We start from the raw sequence: 24,111 nt of genomic DNA on the forward strand, positions 1-24,111 counted from the left end.
TATCCCAACAACCCTCGACCGGGACGTCATCTCCTTGAGGTGTCCCTCTATCGACGCGTCCCTCGTGCGTCGAATTTCCCGACATCAATACGAGGAGCTCCCCAAACACCCAGACCAGACCAGGACGCCTGGGACGCCTTGTCGTTGAAGACTGACTTGGTGATCCGGCAGAATGGGCCGCAAGCCGAATCCCATCATCAGCGAATACTTCACGCGGGGCCCCAAACTCACCGACTCGAGCAACCGCTATCCGCATACTTGTAAGCTCTGCGGGGAGAATTTCCCAAAGGGACGCGGGGAGGTCCTTCACCGGCATATCACCGAGAAGTGCCCCGCCATCAGCCCGGAAGACCGCATCAATGCTGCGCTAGGCTTCGCCGGCCTGCATTCGGGGCCCGGTGCCGGTGCCACCATGGTCGCACCTCCTCAGCACACCACTATCGATTTGACCAGCAACCAGCTTCGCGAGTCTGTCGCCGCCAACGTGGCAGCTCCGGAAGCCCCTGAAACGTGGTCGGCCCTTCGCACCTTGGCCGAAGCATCCCGCCAAGTTGGGGCGGGCGAACTTGCTCCTCCCAAGATCGACGACGTCCCTGACCCTCACCGAGACCAGCGTGGTCGCCATCCGGACCAGGATATCCTTCACCTGCAGGAGCAGTTCACTCTAGACAATCCGCCGCCTACTTACGATGCGACTGCCCATCGTGACGGAAAAGGTGAGCTCCCGGGTTACGAAGCAGCTTCTTCAACTTCTGTCGCCATTTGTTGTTGTTCCTAAAATACAGCCTTCATCAATTGCACCTTCATTCTTGTTGACCGTCTTCTTCATGGCACCACTCTTGATCTGTTTGCTAATGACACGGGCAGACGATGAATCTAACCCCTTGCATTTCCTCACTACCGAGGAGAAGCTGGAGCATCTCAAAACCGCAACACACCAACCTGCCGCCTCCTCCGAGGACCCTGCCGGACTCGCTGCCGCCGCCGCCGCCGCTGCTAGACTCGGCCACTCCCTCTTATTGGAGAACATCTACGAACAGCCCAGCCACGAAACCAACTCTGCAAGCCCAGTATCCGAACACATCCGAGAAGAAGATGCCCAGCCAATTCCGCTGCCAAATCAACAACCGATCCATCAGTTAACTCAGCCGCCTAGCCCATCGCCCGGCCAACAGCCAAGTCGCCCTTCTCCGAGGCCGCAGCTGCAGCATCCGTGGGGTCAGATGTCCTACGTGGCACCTCAGCCGGCGAATACAGGTCATGCCGCTGTCACTTTGGCCGCCCCCGTTCGGGGAGGCACAAGGATGTCCATTGGCAATGGCAGTCGAAGCGAGCACAAGAGGAAGGCGTACACCCCTACCCGGCGCAAGGAGGTTCAAGCGGCACGTAAGAAGGGCGCCTGTATCCGCTGCCGGATCCTGAGGAAGGTCTGTGGCCTTAACGACCCTTGCGACCAATGCCGCAAGATTCAAGGGCCTCGTCACTGGACCTATCCCTGTGTTCGAACCCAGCTAAACCAGGTCTTGACTCTCTACTCGGCTGGCCTCATCGTTGTTTTGGCCCAAAACCGGGTCAACCAGGCCCGCAATGCCTATCAGCTGATGCAAATCGGAACCACGCTGCGAGTGTCCCTTTGGAGCGATAGTATCCCGATGAGTCTTCCAGCCCTGGTGGCCCCTGGTTCCATGCCGATGAAGCCGGACGCTGAACCGTCGACCGATGCCAAGAATGAGAACAACCAAAATGCAAGCGCAGCGTCCTACCAGATTGTCATGATCGACCAGGATAAGGAGGATCTTCCCGCTCGCATGGAGAGCTATCTGAAGGATGTGCTGCCTGTCCTGATCGAGAGGGAACCGTCCCATTTTATGCGGGTTGTCCTTGGCTTCGCGCAAAAGGTTGAGACGTATACCGGAGAGCTAGTGAAACGTGCCATTGAGTTATGGGGCCTTGTTGAGATCCTCGATCGCGAACGAAGCTGGTGTATTGTCGAGGAACGCAACGGGCGCGTCGTATCTCGAGGGCCTGAAGACGACGCCGGCATGGATCAAGAGACGTATTCGCTCATGACATGGCAGCTTTCTGCCGCTGCCGAGCGCAAGGCGAATGCCGTTTCGCATAAGCTCATCAGCGAGCTGCAGCGCACGTTGGAGAACGGCAAAATCGTGCTCCATTTTGATGTCTATCTCGCCATTCTCATCCTCCTCCACTGCTTGGAAAAGACCACCTGGACGATCAAGGTATGGGAGATGGAAGAGTTCCGGCAGCGCTGGCCGCTCGAGCGACCACCCCATACGTTCACCACACAAGGTCACGAGATTGCGGACCTGCTGAAGATGCTCCTGACCCTCCGGAAGGTCCATCCAAAGACGGCCCGGGCCCCGGATGGCCAACTAGTAGTCTCCAACGCTCGAGATCCTGTCGTTAGCAGTTTCTTCGAGGCCCTCAACCTTCGGTGTAAGTTGCTACCATTACCCTGGTGACCAGGCCTGGGGAGGCACAGTCGTGCTAATCACTGGTGCAGTCGATGAGGTTGTCGATAGGCTCGAAAACTGCGCCTTCAGTCCTGAGAGCTCCCGGTCTCTCGAGCTTCACTTCTCCGGCCTCGTGTTGCTGCCCCAGCGGGAGCCAGAATCTTCGAACCAGCTGCAGACCGTCTACTCGAGCCCGTCTGCTGCAACTCCGCAAAACGCTTCAGTCCACTCATGACACCAACTCATAAGAAGAAGAAGAAGAAGAGCCCCTGGTTGGGAGTTACTTTGCCCGTCTTCGAGGAGTTCGTCTCAAGAAAGACATTACAGTTTGCGACTAGCTAGGAATGGCCCTGGATGTTACGAGCATTGCCCGTTGACTTGGGTTATAATGCGATTATGAATGAACGGACAATACCACATCACGATGTATGAATTACGACGGAAGAAATCAGAAAAGAAAGGGGTAAAAAACAAGAAAAGGGAAAGAAAAAAAGAAAAAGGCGTTACGGGCTACTTCTGGACTTCTCGCCGTATACGAGGCGACGGGACACTATAAAGCCAACAGTGTTGCTGATAGATGGAAACGCTCTGCATGTCGTACTCGAGTACTGTTCGGAGTTTGCGAGAGATAGACCACGAAAACATGGCTCTTCGTTGAGCATACTTGCATACCATTATATACTGCAGTGTCCGCATACCAGGCGCAGCGTGGTAGTTGGAGATCGCCAGACCCCTCCGGATAGACCATGATGAATATAAAATAGGCAGGCATAACAGGGGGTAAATGCTTAGAAAGCCGCGCATAATCGACCATCTCCAAAAGAAATCACACGGCCAGGACATCAGCACCGACCATTTACGGCCAAGCCCAAGTGGCCCCTACCCCTTACCAGCGCTCGAGCTGGACCCTCCGGTATCTCTCCTCTCGGGACCACCAGGGGCAGGCGGTCTTTTGGGTTTCTTGAAACAGATGAATTCGTTCTTGGTGGCGTCACGGAGGCGCCTGAGCACGGTGCGCATCTCCGGCAGCTCGTCCTGGAGGCGGGCGCGGGCATCATTGTCGGTACGCGAATCGAGTTCCTGGTAAATGTCGGCCTGGAGCTGGGAGGCGCGTTCGGTGGTATACTGGCTAAGGGTCTGGGCGATGAACTCAACGTCGAGGGTGGCCTGCAGGAGGCCGCCGAGGTTGTAACGGTCGTGGACGCGGAATGCCTCGAGCAGCTCGCGCGATAGCTGCTCAAGGAGGTAGGAGAGGACCTGGGCGGTGAGGGACGGCGCGGTGGTGTACACCTGCGAGTGGACCAGGACGAGGCTCAGGAGCGCTTCGTAGACGTAGGGCTTGGCCTGGTGGGGTTTCTCGCCGGGCGGCGGGGCCCAGTCCGGGGCGGAAATGCCGGCGTGCAGGAGTCGGCGGAGCTTTTCGACGTAGGGTCGCGTGTAGGTCTGGAATAGGCGGGCGTCGATCTGTCCCAGCACATCGCGGATGGTTTTCGACTCGTCCGTCAGCTTGACGGAAAAGGCGTTCTCAAACTGCGTATTGAGAGTCGGCACGACTTGAGCTCGGAGGGCTTGGAGGTTGCTGAGGGTGACGAGCATACGAACGTTCTAAGGAAAAAGGAGAGAAAAAAAGTCAGTCACTGTGTTCTTGTTCCATGACAGGAAGCAGGAGATTGTTACCCTATCACGCCCGTCGAGAGCCCCCAGCCCTCTACTCGTCTGAGCGGGAGACTTGGTAATCGAACCGTCGATATCGGTGGTCCAGTCGTCGTCGTCAGCCTTCTTGACGGACCGCTCGGCGTTTTCCACCATGCCACTGAGGGCCTTGTAAAGAGTCGACACGTATTGGCTCCTCACCATCTGCAGCAGCTTGGACGAAGGCGGGAGGACAATGTCTTCGACGCCGGGCTTGGCCATGGCTTCCGAGACGTACAGAATCTTCTGCATCCCCGACAAGAGAGCGCCTTCAAAGGCTGCAAACGTCGAGGGCATACGTGTCACGTCGCCCAGGTCGGGCGACCGGTACCAGTCCTCCACGTACTTGATGTTCTCGGCATCCTTATTCCATGCCGCACAGATGGCGGTAACGCACCTCTCTCGTACGGCCCCGACGAGCGCCTGGAGCCTCTCCAGCGTCTGGGTCCCTCCGTCGGCTGCCTTTTTGACCGGGGCGATACTCGCTAGATCAGAGGCCCCAATACCTACAACCGTGAGCATCTTTGATAAGTAGTGGATCCCGCTGACTGAGTTGGACCAGGGAGGCCAGAAGGCGAACTTTTCCCACGCTTCTCCCCGCCTAGGGGAGGGTGGAGGTGCGCTGTTGGCATCGATATGGAGGCGCGGGTCTCTGGTTACGGAAGGCGTAAGGGCCGATTTGGGAGTGTTCGGCGACGTGTCCAAGGGAGAGTAAAGCAGAGAGATGTCCTCTGGGGGCAAGCCGGCGAAGAAGACGTAGACGGCATCCCGAAGCAGCTCCACCAGTTCGACCACGCCTTTCTTTAAATCAACGACGGCCTGTTCCGAGAGCTGGTGGTGGCGGCGGGACTCGCCATCGTGGCCGACGGGCAAGGTCTTCTGGGTCCTGCCCTCGATGAAACCATGCACGATGTTCCAAAAGTCGACTACTTCGCCCAGTATCCCAGACGCGGAAAACAAGGTCGTCAGGAAAGTGAGCATCTTCTCCCATAGTTCGAGAACCTCGGCCGTGTCGACGGATGACGTCTTGCTGCTTTCGACGGACTGGCGGGCCAGTGTCTTCAGATGGGAGGCGATCAAGTGCGAGGCCGGCTTGTCTCCGTTGGCAAGGCGGCGGCGCAGAACCTCAATCTCCACCTTGGAACGTTCGGCTGTGGCCTGTATCTTGCCCTTTAGGTGGTCGTAGCGGCTCACGAGCCAGAGCCAGATGGGGTTGTCGTCGACGCCCAGTTCGAGCAACAAGTTGATGAGCTCCATGTGCTGATCCTGAGGCTGTCCGGCAACCATACCTTCGGCTCTGGAGGAGCTGTGCGATGAGACGAGTCTCCGGAAGCTGTCGCGCTTGAAATGTTGAATCTGGTCTTCGACGTCGTGCCACATGCGCGCGGTTAAGAGGATCTGGTATAACTGGGCGTCGCTGGCCGTGGAATTACCGGCGGCAATGGTCTCGGCTAGCCTCCTGGCGTCGGCGGACAGCCTTCGAGCACGGTTATACTCCTCTACCAAACTCTCGTAGTCGCGTCGCCGGACGCTATCCGAGATGGCAGGGCTGAGCCCCAAGATTTCTTTGAACTGGTCCAGATACGAGGCCACAATCTTGAGGTGTTCCTCCTTCTCGCGTCCGCCCAAGGCAGGCCCCCAGACATCCTCTGCCTTGGCGGAGACGTCGAGAAGAGGGACTTTGATGCCCATCACACCGTACTCGCTCTCCTTGACGATGGCGTTCTTCTTTCGGTTATCGACAGGTGGCGCTCCTGTGGTGACGCCGCCGTTCCGGAAACTGCCCCGGCTAGCATGGCGGGAATGCCTCGATTGATGTCGCGGCTGCGGAGGTTCGGCACCGCGGTACTTCATTTCCCTGTAGACGTTATCTATGGTGGCCTTGGCCTTGACGAACCGCTCAAAGTTGGTTTCAACGAGCACTTTGAGCGATGCCGACTTTTGATCAATGGACTTTGACAGGACTTCGAGGCCCGCCAGCAGGCTCTGGGTGTCTGCAGTGGCATGCACTTGCGACAGGAAAAGGGCGGGTGAGAAGGTGGTCGACGAGAGCAAGAAGCGGTTCCCTGTCGGAGAGAAGAAATGTTAGCTGGACGTGAAGGGCAGACGAGGAAAGCAAGGTTGTTTCGGTGCGCCTCGAAAGACGATAAGGGCCTGGACATACGAAGTCGAGGGTCATCTTGTACTGGGACGCCCAGTTGGCGCAAGGAGCGTACGACGCTGTCGGTGGTGCCCAAAGGGTCCGGCTCGTCTCTCTGAACAATATTTCCAACCCCTCCTTTTTCTGACTGCGAGCCGAGAAGGGTGCTTCTTCGGTCGCTCACGGCCCTCTCGAGAGCCTCATATCTCGACCTCCGTCGGTTGGACTTGACGTTGGCCTCGTCTTCTCCGTCGGAGCCATCGCTGTTGTCCTTCTCGGTCGGCCACTCGCTCGGGTACGGAGTGGGAAGGCCGTAAAAGTCGAGAACCGTCCTCTCGTAGTCTGCCATGTTGTGGGTGACTTGTCAGGCGCACTGATGCTGATTCATACTCCCTGAAGAGAAGAAGCGTCCCCAAAGCGAGTAGTAATCCCCAAAGAGTAGTAATCGGGGGGTCGTAGTTGCTATGAAGCAAGAGGCATTGTCGTCGGTTACAATGGGAAGAGTCGCTTCTGTCTGAGTAGATCCGTTTCCAGGGTATGCGGGGTGAACTGTGGTGGGGTGTATCGTAGGCTGGGTGTCGTGGCTAGAGGAGGACGGGAGGCCAAGATCACGAGCCGAGTGACTTTCACCGAAGCCCCTCGTTTATTGGTCACTTACCGAGAGGATGGATTTGGTAATCATGAGGTACTTCTGCCTCCGTACTGTTGCCAAGCCTCTCGGGCGCACGGGAGTCTGCGCCGTTTTGCGCATATGACGTGTGGGTCTCTGTTAGCTCATGCTCGGACTTCGTCGCTTTGGGCGGATCGGCTCGGCCTTTAACAAAAAGCTGTCGGGTTTCCAATCTTTTTTTACATCTGATTTTCGGGTTTTCTGACCACTCACCCTCGAACATTCCCGTGCTACTGCATCATACATTCAATTTGTTTTTCGGCACCATTTTGCGCAGCAGCTAGAGCTTCACCCAACCTTTTGTTTTTTCCCGTCACGGAGATATCTTCATAATGCTGGCCACTCGTCTGTTCGTTGCTCCCATTGGGAGGCAATCCTACCGCATTGCCCCTCGTGCTGCTGGCACTCTGTCCCTTCATGTGAGTGCGCCAAATGTGGCCCAAGACGAGTATTGAGGAAAGCTGTCCTAACGTTCAATTCACAGAACAAGAGGTTCTTTGCCTCCCAGAGCGACCGTGTTGCCAAGTTCGATGGTGTCAGGGACGCGAATGTACGAGCGCATCACCCCCAAACCTCGCCCGACCGTACTGTTGTTATCATGGCCGAGTAGAAAAGAGAAGAAAAGAAGACGAAACAATAAAAACACTCGATCGCCATGATGCTCGACATGTGATACGGGCCGATACAAGGAATAGCAATGGCTGACAATTGCGTAGGGCAACTACCCCGTCAGTTTGATTGAGGGTGATGGCATTGGCCCGGAGATCTCGCAGGCCGTCAAGGACATCTTTGCTGCTGCCAAGGTTCGTCCTTTTCTTTCGGTTACCATCAAAGCCCATCAACACACACTAACAGTCGGCGAAATCCAGGCGCCCATCACTTGGGAGCCAGTCGATGTCGGCCCCATCTTGAAGGATGGCCAGACCGCCATCCCTGATGACGCCATTGCGAGCATCAAGAAGAACAAGATTGCCCTGAAGGGACCTCTCGCAGTATGTATGCCCTACCGGACCTCGTCTCGAATGCCAAGAGTCTCACACGCGTCGTAGACCCCCATCGGCAAGGGCCACGTCTCCCTTAACCTCACCCTGCGCAGGACATTCAACCTCTTCGCCAACCTCCGCCCCTGCCGATCCGTCGCCGGCTACAAGACCCCCTACGACAACGTCGACACGGTCCTCATTCGCGAGAACACCGAGGGCGAGTACTCGGGCATCGAGCACGTTGTCGTCGACGGCGTGGTGCAGAGTATCAAGCTCATCACGCGCGAGGCCAGCGAGCGCGTCCTCCGCTACGCCTTCCAGCACGCCCAGGCCATCGGCCGCAAGAAGGTCCGCGTCGTCCACAAGGCGACCATCATGAAGATGTCCGACGGCCTCTTCCTCAACGTCGGGCGCGAGGTGGCCAAGGACTACCCGGACATTGAGTTCGACGCCGAGCTGCTCGACAACACCTGCCTCAAGATGGTCACCGACCCCATCCCCTACAACGACAAGGTCCTGGTCATGCCCAACCTGTACGGCGACATTCTGTCCGACATGTGCGCCGGCCTGATCGGCGGTCTCGGCCTCACCCCCTCGGGCAACATTGGCGACGAGTGCTCCATCTTCGAGGCCGTCCACGGCTCCGCGCCCGACATTGCCGGCAAGGCCCTGGCCAACCCCACCGCCCTGCTGTTCAGCTCCCTGATGATGCTGAGGCACATGGGCCTGAACGAGTACGCCGACAAGATTGAGAAGGCCACGTTCGACACCCTTTCCGAGGGCAAGGCCCTGACCGGCGACCTCGGCGGCACCGCCAAGACGCACGAGTACACCGCGTCCATCATTTCCAAGATTTAAACAAAGACGAATTCGGGCCAGGAGACCAGGATTGAAAATGACATAGATACCTCTACGGAGCACGTGGAGAGCTGCCCATTGTAGATTGTGTACCACGAAATACCTCTTTCTTTTCTATTGTTTGCCTTTTTTCTCTTTGTCAAGTTGGAACGTTGTCATGAAGGGGGGAGGGGCCTGGGGCACTCTACAACGGCGCCATATGCGCCACTCTATGTCCTCTACGTCGAACTATCTGCACGAAGGAAAAAACAAACACCTTCGGGGGATAGAGGAAAATCTCTGCTCCGGACGTACTTCGTACGTCTGGACCAACCGACTGGGTTACTCAGCGTGCACAAAGGAATCGTTGCACAAGTTGTCTGGGAACCTGTTTGGAGTGGAGGAACCAGTCTAGTCGGTCGGGGATTGACATGCTAGATAGTCAATTGGTTGAAGTATTACCTACATCTTGATGGAGCGACGCTGGCCCTCAGGTGGTGGATGGTCTGCAGGACGGAATCAGCACCAATCCGTCTGTCCAAGGCATCTTACAGGCGTACTTCGTAGTAAGGGGAAGCCGTGTTCATTTGAGTGAACGTCGCGTGTAAATTGTGACTTGATATGAACAACAGTGGGATCGAATCCATACGGGTCGCCCAGTAGTTTCATGGACGTCACTGACTATGGTCTCTAGAATGGGATGAGAGACGCGGGGTCCCCCGCGGGTCTGGCGCCGGACTGCCAATGGCTCAAATCGAGCCTCGTACAGCGACCTCCGCAGAGCACGGCACAATGTTTCCCACAGGACGTCAATGATTACCTAGCCTTCAAAGGCCGAGACCAGCAGACGTGGCGGAGCGCCCCCGACCTCTCTCAACACGGGGCATCCCTACCTTCTCCGCGGCCTGGCAACGCACAGAATGGCGTCTTCTTCTAGTGCCTTCTAGCGCCCATCGTCCCGATCCGGGGGCCCCATGGGCTCTGTCGTGGGCCCGCCTGGCTCCCTGGGGGATGGTACTTCGTAGCGTGGTAGCAGTGCGGGTGGCAGATATAAGCTTACCCTCGTGAATTTGGCTTTCCCCCCAAGACCGACGCCAATGGGTTGGACACCAATAGGTTTCTGACTATAAGCTTTGGGGCGCCGGCCATCCAATCGCAACACGTCGCTGTGGTCTCTCAGATTCGCCGACCCAAGCCGATGGAGATGGCACTAGAGGGGGGGTGAGAATACGGGGCTGGACAGGAACCTTCTCGGGTTCCCATGGCTTGGGTTCCCTTGGCCTGGGGATCTAGGTTACGGCCTGGGGGACCTTGGCTTTGTGGTCTGCCATGGCACCGGAATGCCCCAACTTTGCCCGCAGAACAGTGTGTACTCGGTAGGCATATAGCTGAGCGGTTGTCCTTGTGTAGTTCACCCGTTTCCATCCCCTCCCCTACCACTCTCACCATCACCGACCTTCTATGCACTGCCATACGTTCTTCCCACGCTTATCAAAGTCTTTATCGACTCGACTCTGTCCCCAAGTCGCACATCATGTCGCCCGAAAAGAAGCTGGCTGCAGCTGCGGAAGCTGGTATTCCGTTCACCATAACGACTGGTGGGGTTCGATACGAGTTTCTCATCCAGAACCGAGCCGCATAGTCAGTCTGACCCTCTCTCTCTCTCTCTCTCAGTACTCTGTATCTAAACAGAAACACTGACGTGTTATGACAGCGAAAAGGATAAAGCGACCACGCGACTGGCCAGGGCGTTGTCCATGGAGTCGATGGCCACGGGATCAAGGACCGGCGCATCGTCGAGTTCGTCGAGGGCAGGATCCACGACAGCCAGAACATCGTCGAGTTCGTCGAGGACAGGATCCACGGCAACCAGCACAAGCGGCCGGGCTTAATTCCGGTAATCAAAACTCAACCCAAAGACCACGGCGGAGTCTCCCTCGTCATCGCAGAGAATGGGAGTCATCGTATGAGCGGCCGGCCTGCTTAATTACGTTAAGAGTGTCATTAAAAGATTGAAGAAGGCCAGTATAGAATAGAAGCTGGCAAAAGACGGCTGGGCCAAAAAGAAAAGAAGAAAAAGAAAACCCCAACGAAAAAGATCCGTCGTCGTTCCCTACACGAGGACTCACGCATGTCCATCTAGACCAGAGCTATCTGATAAATTAATTATTCCCGACGAGGTGACGGGAAGTTGACGTTGTACATGGTAGTTACGGTTCACCATAATAAATGAGACACCCGCTGGTTAAAGTGGCCGTTGCTTGCTCCTGTCGATGGCCCTCATTTGGACGTCGTGAAATCAAAGGCCTGTAACCAAAGTGCTCGCAGATTTGCTGTCACTGGCCACGGGAAGTCGTCGAAGTATCCTGCTGGGCAGTTGGCCTGGACTCGAGGCAGGGGAATCGAGTAGTACGAGTGAGTAACGTGAAGACAGGACAGATGGGTTTTCCTGTGAGCAAGACAAAAGAAGTCATGAGGTTAGGGCCCTGCGTAATTACTTTGCGCCCTGTCAGCCGCGGTGGCATCCAAACACACTCAAAGGTACCTAGGTACCTTGGGTAGGCGCCAAGACTTTCGATACCCTCTCCTTATCGATTACTAGCCGTCCCCCTGACCTCATGGACAGCGCCATGGCCAGTCTAATTGGTCCAGACTTCCCATTGTGGATGCACATTTATTGGGGTACCTAGGTACATGCGAATATGCTCTGTCAGTACCTAGGTATATCCGTAACTCTAGCAATTCTGTTCCTCAATCATCCTCGAGAGCATTAAAGAGGCGCATCTCATTGAATTACCTCGGGGGCTTTATTTCACCCATTCCTTTACAACCTTGTATCATATAAAGCTGTGCTTGCCTCACCTTCCTTTATTCAACTTCTTACTTTCCCTTCGCTTCCCTTTGCCGCCACCGCCTTATCTTATCTCTTTATATCTCGTCCATTTCTTGTACCGATACTAGATCTTCGACCCGAGACGGAGGCATAGAAAATGCCCTTTCCACTTGCAATTCTTAAAGGTGAACAGGATGCCCGTTGTACGAATACATATGTTGACGATGGCCTATTGTTATGCCTTCGTCATTCCCGTCCTGCATTTATTACGTTTTAGGCGCTGTTGTCACTGTTTTCACGCAAGGGCCTGTACATGTACCGATGTGCGCGTCGGGATGCATCGTCAAGTACAGGTACTTGTACCCCGCGAAAATCGCCTGTCAAATGATTGCTGCCTATTATCGCCTACGTCTCTCCATCTCTCCATCTTCCCTGCGCCTCGAACCTACGGTACTCGGTGGCAAAGGTGCAGTAATCGCCTTCGAACCATTCATCTTGCGCAAGCTTCATTAATTTGATTTGTAGTCTTTTCTGTAATCCTTATTCGCTTTTTCCTTTTTTTTTTCTTTCCTCATTTCAGACGTTACTGTTGCTTCTGTGCGACCTCCTCCCACTTGGGCCATCCTCCAAGTAAAATCAACGTCACCACCCCTTTGCTTCCTCGTCATCCTAGACGATGCCGCCCGTTATTAACCATGCGGCTCTTGCGTCCGCAGGTATCGCCGCCGTCTCCATCGCAGTAACCGTTGCCATCGCCATCTACGAGTCTCCCGAGTTCCGCCGCCTATCAGACGATGTCCGCCGCCGCGTCGCCATCGCCCTCCAGTCCCTGGGCGAGAACATCGAACCCCCCGAGCGCCCACCGCGGTTCAACCGCCCAGAGGACGCCGAAGGGTTTTACGAGTCCCGTCGCGGTGCCATTGGTGACCCCGGCGTCGAGGCCGATGAAGCGACGCGCCGCCAACAGCTCGAGGAGCTGATGCATTGGAACGCCGTCCGCCTGGAAAAGCAGGAGCGCGAACGAAGGGAAGCCGAGAAAAACGCTACATCCGCCCCAGAACGTCCCGGCCATACCCGGGGCTCTAGCTTTGACGATTTCCTACGCCAAGACGAGAACGGCGAGAGGGGCGCCTTTGTCTTCAACACGGGCACCGATGCACGCAGCAACGGGGAAGGCCTCCTGCGAAATCGTCACGAGGCCGCCCGAAGTCTGAATCCGGCTGTCTACGCCAACCCTTTCGCCGACGAGAACCAGATTGACCTGCACGAGCTTCCCACCGATGACGGTCGGCGTGATGTCGCACTCCGCCCTGCTGACATGTCCGACATCTACAGTGCAACCACCCGCGACCCGGAAGATGGCCCGCGGGATGCGGCTACCCTCGCCTCGCCCAGCCAAGCCTCTGATGCCGCGGATGAAAACGACCGTAGTACCACTACCTGGTCCCAATCCGAGAGCTCAGGCACCCTGGACCGCGAACTCGGCCGAGACGAGTACATGACGGCAGGCCAGGACGACCGAAACCAAGACGATCCTTACTCCTCCATCCAGGCGTGGGCCCAGGGTTCGGCCACCACTTTTTATTCCCCGCTCCCCATGTCGCCCGCTCCTCCCGAGTCCGAGCCCGAGATGGTCAGCGAGGCCATGATGACACCGACCGATTCAGTCTCGCTGGCCGGCTCGGGCGAGGACATTGCCAACGACGTCGCATCGTCGAGGGCGGGGGAGACGGGACGGGACTACGACGTGCTGAGCGAGAGCGATGATGCCATGATGACACCGTCGAGCTGGTCGGAAGTGGGAAGCGTCATTAGCGAGGCCGAGTCCCACCCGGCACGCAACGCTCCCATGCCTGCTTCATGATCTACTCTCCCTCGAGCTTTGGTTCTTGCTTCAATCTCGTCTACGGTCTTTCACGCTTCGGCGTCTTTATATCTTACTTTGGAAGGGGATCCCGGGCATCGGCGTTGGGTTGGAACTATCAGCAACCGGATGGATATTAGCAAAAAGGGTCTTTTGTTCTTTTATTACGGTGAATATGGAAATATCTAAATGAATTCAAGTTCGCTGCAGAAATACACTATATATGGCTTGATCATGACCAGCTTTCACTCCGAGATGCTGCACCTTCCTATAATTACCTGCCCTTACCAATATCCGTCTCCTTTTGGCTCTTCCACGACTCCTCAGCCCTCTGTCTCGCCCCCTGGTTATTCATTTGCCCCCATTCTTGCGGTCGGGTCCCACCTCGACACGGTAATTTTCCCACAAATCCCCGACGCTCTGCCCCAGCAACTCCATCCAGAACCGTCCCTCGTCGTAGCGATCGACGCGAAGCTTCTCGTTGACGCGCCGCACCGTGTCCTCGCCGAAGCGGGCGGTGAGGTAGTCGAGGAAGTACGCGGTGTGCTGGTACCCCCTGTCCCAGGGACCAGAGGTCTCGCGGCGCCAGTGGGGCGGGACCAGGCCGGCGCGGAGGCGGACCCAGTCGGCGACGCCCTCGATCAGGCCGGAGGGCGCCGCGCCGCGGCCGTTCCACTGGTAGCAGTGCACCATCTCGTGGGTGAGGACGCCGGAAATCTCGTCGGCGCGGCGGGCTTCGGGGATGTTGTTGATGTAGTCGAGGGAGAAGTGGATCTCCTTGTGGTCGTTGTCCAGGTCGGAGGCGGTGGTGTAGGCCACGCCGCCCATGGGCCGGAGGATGAGGGTCACGGAGCGGGTTGGCGGTGGGGTGGTGGTGGGGTCGGAGGGTTTCACGTAGAGGAGGCGGAGGACATCGGCGACGGCGGACTGGAGGGCGTGGGTGGCATTCACGGCGTCGAGGAACTTGCTTGCGCCCGGGTGGTTGAGGTCGCGGATTTCCAGGCGGAGTTTTGGATTGGGGAACTTTTCCATGTCCCGAGTGGGCTTATCTGTGGAGTTTGCGGTTTTTCCATGGCTTGGTCCTCTCTTGGCTGTATGGGCCGTCGGTGGTGATTTTGATCGTTCTGGAAGGGCTGTCGAGGTAGGCTGAGGAGGAGAGGAGGAGGAGGAGGAGGGTCCAGGGGTAGCGGCAGACATGGCTGGACGAAAGATGGTTGTGGATGGGTTCGGCGATGTATGAACTGGCAGAGTCATGGGGATTCAGGTATCTATATCGAGATTTGGAGACGATGGAAGTGCCGTTATGATGGGACACAGGACTTCGGGGTGAGGTTGGTTTCGAAAGATGCCAACGACAGCTTCCAAGTGCTTCACTTTTAAAGGTAAAGAGGAGGACAGCCCTGCCCGTAGAAGAGTGACCGCAACGTATACTTTATATGTATATATTTACAGAAAATACACCGCCGCGTAAGACTAAAAGATCCTGCATGTGGATTTGAGAATGCTCGGTTGGTGGGTGAGACATTCGCGTTGTCGAGATTTACGACACGACATGTCAAGTGGCTGTTCAGCTGCCATCAGGTACGACGAGGGGCAAACGTGGCTAGTGTTAGTTCCCCGCACTAGGTTCTACCAAGTATCGTGTACCTAGAGTGAGAACGGTACGTACCTAGTACTGCCTCTAGTGTACAGGTACTCAATGTCACCGCACGTGGATATGATGAAATGGTAATGATACACGCGACTCGAGCCAATCAAAACACCAACCCGGTGTTGCGCGTCAGGAGCCAATCACAGCAGGGTACGGGACTTCTGGGCAACTGCGGCAACGTCCCCTTTTGTTTTCTTTGGTGTCCAGGGACGGAGGTGACTTTTTGGACATCAACATCATATACACAATCCACCAGCCTTCAGCTTGCTTCGGCACTTCCCCCTCCGTACATACCCTTTTCTATTGCAACTACGATTTCTACAGACCTTCCCCGAAAAGCACAGACCTTGCCGTTTGCGCTGCAATACCTTAGATAGCGCAAATAGCGTCAGTGGGTCCGATAGCATTCCCGCAAAGGCCCCCTCACCCGCCTCAACCCAACCCTCGTCCTCGATGCTATTCGTACCAGGTCCAGGTTTCATGTGCCCACCTACCCACCCATCTTCCCTTGTCCTCCTAGCCACGCCGCTGACCATGGAATTCGTTTCAGACGGAATCGACATCGCATTGCTCCGCCAAGCCAAGCCAACAATCGGTCCTCCTGACACTGAATGACATTGACCCTGGGCATGACCGAACACATCACCGACGACCAGGTGGCCGACCTGCTGCGGGTTCTCCGATCCGATGCCTATGCCGACGTCAAGGTCCAGCACGTCAACACCATCAAGTCCGGCATCAAGCAGCAAAATGTCCCTGAGCATCTCGTGGCACAAATATTCGACGCCCTGCGCGCCGCCGCCGTCTCCCAGCATGGAGTCCTCGCCAGCGCCGGGCTCACGTCCCTCAACCACCTGCTGACGCGCCTGTCGCTCCAGGAGCCCAAGTTTCTCGTCAAAGAGCTCAAGGCGACCCTGCCCATCGTGGTGGAAAAGCTGGGCGACCAGAAGGAGAAGTCGCGGGCCATTGCCTCCCAGGCCCTGACCACCCTGTACGGCGCCGCTCCTGCCGACGTCGAACGGTCCGTCAGAAACATCGCCATGGTCGGCAAGAACCCCAGGGCGAAAGAGGCCGGCATGCAGTGGTTGCTGCTTATGCACCACCAGCACGGCCTGCAGTTCCGTGCTTACGTCCCGATTCTGATGGAATTACTGGAGGATGCCGATGGGATGGTCCGTGATAATGCCAAATCCACCGTCATTGAGCTGTTCCGGTACGCAAGGCCCCTCGGTCTCAGCTGAGAGACAGCGTTGTCGTGGATCACAAGTAACACCGACTTGCTAACGTGGTTTTCTTTTTGTCAGGAACGCACCCAATGCGGCCAAGTCGGATCTCAAGCGACAGCTGAAGAACTTCAAAGTACGACCTGCCATTGAGCAGGCCATCGTCAAGGAACTAGCCCCACCTAGTAGTGGTGGCCTTCGACCGGAGACTCCTCTTGATGCTGTCCCTCCCCGTCCGTCTTCTCGTGCCAACCTTGCCGCAAGTGTATCGTCGCTGTCGAGTGACCGACCAAACACCCCGGCCCTCGAGATCCGCAACGAGCCGGTCGAACCGGCCTATGTCAATACCCAACGTGAACTGGATGACATGTTTAAGGAGATGCATCTGTACTTTGACGGTAAGGAGACGGAACATAACTGGCTAAAGCGCGAGGAGAGCATGTCCCAGCTACGCCGCTTGATCGCCGGCAACGTGCCCCAGGACTTTCCCGAGCCCTTCCTCGTAAACCTCCGAGGATTGCTGGATGGTATTATCAAAGCCGTGAACTCTCTCCGAACCAGTCTGTCCAAGGAAGGGTGTTCTCTCGTCCAGGACGCCGCCGTGACCTTCGGCCCCGGAATGGATCCCATGGTGGAACTATTGATGCAGACCTTTATCAAGCTCGCGGCCGCGACCAAGAAGATCAGCTCCCAGCAGGCCAACACCACCGTGGACACCATCATTGGACGAGTGACCTACAACAACCGCATCATGCAGCATATGTGGGCGGCGTGCCAGGACAAGAACGTCCAACCCAGGCTGTATGCCACCGGGTGGTTGAAGACCCTGCTCAAGAAAGAGAGCCATCACAAGAACCATATTGAACATACCGGTGGCCTGGACCTCATCGAAAAGTGTATCAAGAAGGGCCTCAACGATCCCAATCCCGGCGTGAGGGAACAGATGCGTGCAACCTATTGGACCTTTGCGGCCATGTGGCCTACTCGAGCCGAAGTGTACGTCTTTGCCAGATGCATCCGCGAACGGCTGCGTGGACTCTGTTGGCTAAAGTTTCTTTTTTCTTCCGCAGTATCATGGACAACCTCGACGGCACAGCGCAGAAGCTGCTCAAGAGGGATCCCAATAACCCCAACTCCTCTAAGAAGGAAGAGGGCGGCACTCGCGCTCGACCGGGCCTGGGTCTGTCCAAGAGCACCATGGGCTCGTCCAAGCCTAGTCTGAGAGAAGCCATGATGGCCCAGAAGAGGGCCATGGCTGGTTCCCGAAACCTCCCGACGCGTCCCGGATCGGCCATGGCCCACATCTCACCGGCGCGGACCGTCTCTGGTTCCGGCACGTCGGCGTCCACATCTGCTGGTCCCGCGGGGCCACCGAAATCGACCGTCTCCGGCGGCATGTCTGTACGGCCTATGAGACCCGCCAAAAGGCGTCCGGAGATGGCCCCGCGACCTGCTACGGCGGGGCCTTACTCCGTCCGATCCCATGGCGACGAAGCGGCGGGTGAGGCGCCGAGCCCGGAGAGCCTGAGATCCCTGAGATCCAAGGAGACCAGTGCGAAACCGAACCCCCGACGGGCGACGTCGAGGGTGCGACCTGGACACGCGTCGCATGCCAGTGAATCGAGCATCCCATCCCCTACGGCGAAACGGCCCGTGTCCAGACTCGCGGGATCGCCGCGCGGCACCCCTTCCCGACTCCCCCAGTCGCCCTCGGCGATTCCTTTGCCTCTGAGCAGCCCCACGAGGGCTGATGAGAATCTCACCCTGGTGGTCCCGACTGTGGAGAGCCTGAGGCGGTCGTCACCAGGCCTGGAGGCAGCGGAGCCTACGCCTAGTTCGCAGCTGAGTCCTCGGCTCAGTCCTCGACCGAGTCCTCGACCCAGTCCTCAGCCCGCTACTCAACCCAGTCCTCTGCACAGTCCGCAACCCAGCCCTCAACCCAGTCCTCATCAGTCTCCTGCACGGCCAGCCGCACTGGCCTCGGAGGGCCCTTCACAGCAGATTCATGTAGTGGATGACACATCTGATCCCCCAGAGCCTGTTCATGTCGACCATCAGCATGAGCCCATCCAAGTAGCGCCCGTACGAGAGACGCCTGCCCCGGGGAGCCCTCCGACTCCTGCCCACGCGACGCCTGTTCAGAAACAGACGAGTGCCCTCAAGAGCCCGTCAGACGACCTGGGCGCCACCTCGATTCAAGCGGTGACAGTCTTTGAAGACCCATTCGCGGCGGATGAGCAGCCCTTACCAAAGCCGACCATTATCGTCCCCGTGCTGGAAGACAGGCCGGTGAACGAGAATGCAGGGGTTCCGGCGGCCAACGGACAACCAGACGGCCATTGCTTGACCGAGTCGCCCCCCGACAAGACGCGGCAAAACTCGAGGCTTCTCGAAAGCGGCATCACCCGGGTCAAGGCGCGGTCGCTGGACGTCCACGGGTTCCGGAAGTTGCAGACGCTGATCCGGGAGAACAAGGCGATTTTCACCAACGGCAAGTTCGACACGCTCCTCCTGGGTCTCTTCGAGTACCTCGAGACGCCCCTGGTGAACCTAGCGCCCGGCAAGGCCCAGGACGTCAAGGCGCAGATCTTGGCGACGATCAAACTGCTCCTCCTAAAGGAGCGGGACAGCTTCCAACCGCACGTCTCGCGGGGGCTCGAGTCGGTGGTGTCGGCCCGAAGTGCGTACGACTCGCGCACGCACATCGTCAGCGGGCTCGAACTGCTTGCCGAGGAGCTGGTGACGCTCGGCGACCCGGCGGAGATGGTGATGACCATGACGGCGCGGCTGGGCGGCGGCAAAGAGGGCCAGGGCCAAGGCCATGCTACCACGGACGAGGGCCTGCGGAGCCTCAGCATGGGACTGCACATCCTGAAGGAGCTGCTCGAGAAGCGCGAGAGCTTCATGCCGACGGAGGGCGAGCTGGCGCAGCTGGCGGATCTGGCGGGCCGCAGCCTCGAGTCGACCGAGTCCGGGGTCCGGATGGGCGCCGTGCAGCTCTGCGTGGCGCTGCATGGGCGGATCGGGGACAGGCTGTTCTGGGAGGCGCTCAAGGACGCCAAGGACGACCCGAAGAACGTCATCACGTACTACATTGCGAAGCGGCAGCGGGAGCGGGACGGGATGGCGGTCTGAGGAGTGGTCGGACATGGTTTTAGTGATGTAGTAGAAGAGTGTCAGGCCGCTAGCTGGCCGGGTCGCGAGACATTGCGACCGTCGACTGAGATGGACGTGACTAGGAGTTCTGGGGCAAAAATGGGGGTGGTAAGGTTGGGATGGGACTAGGTGTTTGATACAGGGGTAAAAGAGGCGTCATGGGTTTTTGGTGTTGTCGATCCCTTGGGCGAGCAAATATTCCTCATGGTATGTCCGCAAGGGACCTTGTAATTACTTACCTTATAGTAAGCCAAGCGGTAACATTGCCGTTTTTATTCTACGAACGTACAGGATGACCTGTCCGTTTCCTTGGGACTCTTTGTCTAGCTGAATTATCGGGACGGACGAACAAGACTGCCTACTCCTCCGTATAGTAGCAAAGGAGACGCCATGCCGTAGCTCGACCCTGCGGACCGCCTCGTCACCATAAAGTGCGTTGTACGCCCCTGAGAAGAGGCATTAAGCTCCTGGGTGCCATTGCAAATTGGAGTCCGGGTCTGCAGGATAGACAGCACGAGATGCCCAGGTTCGGATCCGTAATAAACGCCATACCATGTCCCATCACGTACTCCAAGCTGAAGAGGCAGACCGGCCTTCAATCCCACTACCTTGAAGCGTCTCCATTTCCGGGGTCTTTATCCACGGGGTAAACAACTCAGTGGAGGTCAGGCACATTCGAGCTTTGCGGGGCCCCTCAGATCTTCCATTGCCGTGTCGTCTTGGGGGTCCCTGTCCCATTTTTACGGCGTCTGTCTGGATACCCACCAGTACACATAGGCATGGTAATCCTCGCTGCCGATAACGGTGTGGGGTGGGGAGGAGGACCGGAGACAACCGGGGGTTTGATTGCCATAGGTTCACTGAGCATTCTGCCGCCAGGAATGAAACTCGAGGTGGGTAGACACGGGCCCTAGGGTTAAAGTCTGGCGGTGGACAGCAGACAGCTAAGCGGGCGGCGATGGGTAGATGGGGCTCTCATTGAAGAGTGCCCAGTTGGTCGGCGATGATCATATGTACAGCACAGGCATAGTCCAGCGGGCAGCCGATCATCGCAAGCACAGACGGACGGGTCAGCAAACCAGTGAGATTCAGCCTGGCTCCAGGACAAGCAACTGGGCATGTAAGTAGTGCAGGGACAACAAGAGAACCCCATGGGAGGAGCCTTGTTGATATGGGCCTCTTCCAGAAGGCTTGCTTGCTCCCGGGAAAAGCGGGCGGTGGCGCTGTGTCTCTTCCTTTGCGCGAGCCAGCATGTCAGTTTCGACAGAATCAAGCCAAGCTCCGAATTGGGGGTGTAGAAGGATGGCGGAGGAGGCGCGTTTACTGTAACTCGCCAGGGTCCATCATGTTATTAACTTGCTACTGCCATGAGACAGGATGGATGATTTGATTAGTTTGGTTCATTGAAAAGTCCGGGGAAAGGACAGGGTAGGGTCTTGGGGCGGTCAGTCCCAATGGGGCCAAGGAGACGTTGAAGCCGGTTTGGCGGTTTTGGTGGAGAGTCGTGATGAGCGGGTTTGGTTTCGCAAGTTTGTTCTTTGCAAGGTACAGAGTACGGGCGCGGTACATGTGCGGTACATGTAGGTGTAGCGGGGCTGCTATTTAAAGTGAAACGAACCGGGGCGCGGAGACCCCTGTCCTGTCCCTTACAAAGTGCGTTGTACGGTTACAGTTACAGTGTGACCTGACAGCCGCTTCGTGATGACGAGGAGTATTTCTCTACTTTGCAAGATGCCACTCAGCATAGAACTGACGAGTCGACTAGAATACCGGTTAATTAACGACTGACCCGTAGAATGCGTCCATGTCGTGTACTTGTGCTGGGCAGGCAAGGTCGTGCGTGTTCTAGAACCATGATGGACTGAAGTACGAAGTAGTTGACGTGTTGCTACGGTGTATTCTCGCAGGAGTCTGTACAAGTACAGGTGAGACTGGTACGTACCTAACCGGGAGGTGGGGGGTCCTGGACAGTCAATTCTTATACTGACTATCATGGATATAAGGGGGTAGCTGGTCATTATATAGCTAGAAAGTCAATATCATAAGCAGCGCGTTTACTATTATAGGTTAGTATCATATCAAAATGGTCAGGTATATTAATATCGTGATTCTAAACAGTAAACTCTATAGTAACTAGCAAAAAACGGTAACTATAGAAGGTACCCTGTTATACACCATAGAATATCTTATTAGTTATTTAAGGCCCACGAAATAACTGACTAGTATATAATACACTAACTATTCTTATTAGAATAGTGAAGCTAATAGTATATTACTACTAACAGTGAATAAGTGTATCTACTTACTATTTAAGTATATCTGCTAAGAAATTAATAGGGGAAGTACATATATATTAAGTACTAGTACTATATCCCAGTAGGTCCTTCCATAATAACGAAGCCATCGTTAGGCAGGGGTAGTAGCGTACGTACTTCGTAGATCCTTTTCTATCTATCTTCTTTTCTTTCCATAGGTAGATCCATCTACAGTTAGGTCTTCTTCTTTTCCAAACAACTACAGTAAACCTCTTCCACAGCAGCCTCTTCCACAGCAGCCTCTTCCATAGCAGCCTCTTCCATAGCAGCCTCTTCCACAGCAGCAGGACCTCTTCCACGATAACAGAGGTAAGCAGAGTCCCATCCAACAGTCCCATCCAGCAGTCCATCAAGCTAGCCTCTTCCATAGCAGCAGGACCTCTTCCACGATAGCAGAGGTAAGCAGAGTCCTATCCACAGAGTCCCATCCACAGAGTCCCATCAAGCTAACCTCTTCCATAGCAGCAGGACCTCTTCCACAGCAGACCTCTTCCACGATAACAGAGGTAAGCAGAGTCCCATCCACAAGTCCCATCCACAGAGTCCCATCAAGCTAACCTCTTCCACAGCAGCAGGACCTCTTCCACAGCAGCAGGACCTCTTCCACAGCAGCAGGACCTCTTCCACAGCAGCAGGACCTCTTCCACAGCAGCAGGACCTCTTCCATAGCAGCAGGACCTCTTCCATAGCAGCAGGACCTCTTCCACGATAGCAGAGGTAAGCAGAGTCCTATCCACAGAGTCCCATTAAGCTAACCTCTTCCACAGCAGACCTTAGTATAAGGGTATTAAACGTAAGCGTATTTCAGGACCAGGACTTCTTAAGGAAGGAGGCACAGAAATATTATATTCATGCTAGTATATAACTTAGTACTTTAGAGGAATATTCTAATATTAGAATTCTAAGGTAAAAAGGAGGGGTACAGCATAGATACAAAGTGACTATATATATACCGGAATACCTAGATATATAACCCGGATATATAAACCCTTTTTCTTATTATTATAACACGGCAGATATCCTAAACCGTCGCGACTCTAATATCAAGGTAAGACAGACTATCAGGTTATAATACACTATCCAGGCGTAGATCCACTAACCAGTCCTTTATACTAGTACCCTCTAGTCACTATCTGGCCGTCTCTATACTAACTATAGTAATATAAGTAAGAGAGTGACATAGTAGGGACCCGAAACAGTAAGCAGCCTAGACACCCTAGATCCTGGTCATAATAGTCTTAACATATTAGAGGACGTGACCTGACCAGGCCAGTCATTCTACAGTTAGTATAGGGGTTATACTATCCAGGGCCCCCCTCCTCCCGGTTAGGTATACAACGTATTGTCGTTGGAGGTTCAACGGGAGACATCGTTCCTAGGTACTGGTCAGAGACAAGAAGCACAGCTCGTCCACCCGGCAATGGCTAGGCATTACTTTCGAAAGCACTCTTATCTGTGCTATTCAGGATATTCCCTTGCATTTTAGTTCCTTACTTGGACCAGTCTTGAAATACTCATCTCCCTCCATTACCATCTTCGAAATGGATCAGCTGTCAAACTTGTCCCTCGGTACCCCTTGACAAATTGCCAGGACAAGTCGTCCAAGGGAGTCGTTCTCGATCATGGTCTTATAGGTGTGCCGTCCTGCAGCCACCCTGCGCTTCCTGGCGGACAGATTCGGAGGTTCCAGCAGGTAGGGTAGGCCTTCAATGTCTAGGTGTTCGTCGTCAATCATCTCACCACATTTCGTTTCCCAATTCAACTCCGCTACATGGTAGAATCGCCCATTGAGTCCATGGCACTTGCAAGATACCATTGTACCTGTACAACGTACATAGGTACGGATATATATGCGGAGTACTCATATATGCGCAAGTACAAGTACCCTTTGCTGCGTACAACGCACTCAGATCTGTACCACATCGATTCACTGCTAATACGACACCTTTCCTTGTATTCCTCTTCTCGTCACCGTGCCCTACGAACGACCGTCTACAATATATCCCCCAGAGGAGGAAACCTTGCGAAGTTCGTACACCGCGGCAAAGCACAAACACGCTAAATCCAGACGTAACCCGCGAACACCCTATCCTCCTGTACCTGTTACTGTAGGTAGGTACGTCGTAGCGTAATCACCTCTGTACGCTGTACGGTACGTGAGGTACAGTACAAGGCCCACACGCCCCCTCATCTCACAAGTCGACTTTAGATCCCCCTGACCCTAACCCAACAGAGCTAGCACCATTTTTGTTCCAACAGTTGTACTTGTCCCA

The 24,111-nt window shown here is 55.7% G+C and overlaps 8 protein-coding genes across 8 annotated transcripts; 5 read left to right on the top strand and 3 right to left on the bottom strand.

The window, feature by feature from the left end:
• Nucleotides 1-172: 172 nt before the first annotated feature.
• On the top strand, nt 173-2,709 carry ACRALDRAFT_1070262 (uncharacterized protein; the record flags this gene model as incomplete). The annotated part of the gene is made up of 3 exons (XM_071017750.1): nt 173-716; nt 868-2,457; nt 2,525-2,709. The coding sequence occupies 3 exons, from the start codon at nt 173-175 to the stop codon at nt 2,707-2,709; spliced, it is 2,319 nt and encodes a 772-aa protein (XP_070873514.1).
• A 208-nt stretch (nt 2,710-2,917) lies between these two features.
• On the bottom strand, nt 2,918-6,858 carry ACRALDRAFT_1049917 (uncharacterized protein). The gene is made up of 3 exons (XM_071015621.1): nt 6,331-6,858; nt 4,152-6,232; nt 2,918-4,079 (listed from the first exon to the last, which is right to left on the bottom strand). Exons 1-3 carry the CDS (start codon nt 6,653-6,655, stop codon nt 3,354-3,356), a joined length of 3,132 nt encoding a protein of 1,043 aa, XP_070873515.1. The 5' UTR covers nt 6,656-6,858; the 3' UTR covers nt 2,918-3,353.
• Nucleotides 6,859-7,163: 305 nt separating this feature from the next.
• ACRALDRAFT_1042139 (uncharacterized protein) lies at nt 7,164-9,387 on the top strand. Its single transcript, XM_071015248.1, has 5 exons — nt 7,164-7,395; nt 7,461-7,526; nt 7,693-7,779; nt 7,846-7,968; nt 8,026-9,387. The coding sequence occupies exons 1-5, from the start codon at nt 7,309-7,311 to the stop codon at nt 8,815-8,817; spliced, it is 1,155 nt and encodes a 384-aa protein (XP_070873516.1). The 5' UTR covers nt 7,164-7,308; the 3' UTR covers nt 8,818-9,387.
• Nucleotides 9,388-12,305: 2,918 nt separating this feature from the next.
• On the top strand, nt 12,306-13,493 carry ACRALDRAFT_2109435 (uncharacterized protein; the record flags this gene model as incomplete). Its single annotated transcript, XM_071023424.1, has 1 exon — nt 12,306-13,493. The coding sequence occupies one exon, from the start codon at nt 12,306-12,308 to the stop codon at nt 13,491-13,493; it is 1,188 nt and encodes a 395-aa protein (XP_070873517.1).
• Nucleotides 13,494-13,844: 351 nt separating this feature from the next.
• ACRALDRAFT_2043463 (uncharacterized protein) lies at nt 13,845-14,690 on the bottom strand (the record flags this gene model as incomplete). Its single annotated transcript, XM_071021350.1, has 1 exon — nt 13,845-14,690. One exon carries the CDS (start codon nt 14,688-14,690, stop codon nt 13,845-13,847), a length of 846 nt encoding a protein of 281 aa, XP_070873518.1.
• A 92-nt stretch (nt 14,691-14,782) lies between these two features.
• On the top strand, nt 14,783-15,749 carry ACRALDRAFT_209861 (uncharacterized protein; the record flags this gene model as incomplete). The annotated part of the gene is made up of 8 exons (XM_071022891.1): nt 14,783-14,793; nt 14,825-14,858; nt 14,994-15,009; nt 15,065-15,092; nt 15,131-15,145; nt 15,179-15,430; nt 15,469-15,496; nt 15,549-15,749. 8 exons carry the CDS (start codon nt 14,783-14,785, stop codon nt 15,747-15,749), a joined length of 585 nt encoding a protein of 194 aa, XP_070873519.1.
• Nucleotides 15,750-15,755: 6 nt separating this feature from the next.
• ACRALDRAFT_1070267 (uncharacterized protein) lies at nt 15,756-19,502 on the top strand (the record flags this gene model as incomplete). The annotated part of the gene is made up of 3 exons (XM_071017751.1): nt 15,756-16,357; nt 16,449-17,363; nt 17,438-19,502. 3 exons carry the CDS (start codon nt 15,756-15,758, stop codon nt 19,500-19,502), a joined length of 3,582 nt encoding a protein of 1,193 aa, XP_070873520.1.
• A 3,582-nt stretch (nt 19,503-23,084) lies between these two features.
• Nucleotides 23,085-23,654, bottom strand: ACRALDRAFT_209864 (uncharacterized protein; the record flags this gene model as incomplete). Its single annotated transcript, XM_071022894.1, has 4 exons — nt 23,085-23,098; nt 23,178-23,243; nt 23,339-23,372; nt 23,412-23,654. 4 exons carry the CDS (start codon nt 23,652-23,654, stop codon nt 23,085-23,087), a joined length of 357 nt encoding a protein of 118 aa, XP_070873521.1.
• Between the last annotated feature and the right edge of the window lie 457 nt (nt 23,655-24,111).

Source organism: Sodiomyces alcalophilus (genome assembly GCF_042370955.1).
Source record: "Sodiomyces alcalophilus JCM 7366 unplaced genomic scaffold ACRALscaffold_6, whole genome shotgun sequence".
In the NCBI taxonomy this organism is placed as follows: Eukaryota; Fungi; Ascomycota; class Sordariomycetes; order Glomerellales; family Plectosphaerellaceae; genus Sodiomyces; species Sodiomyces alcalophilus.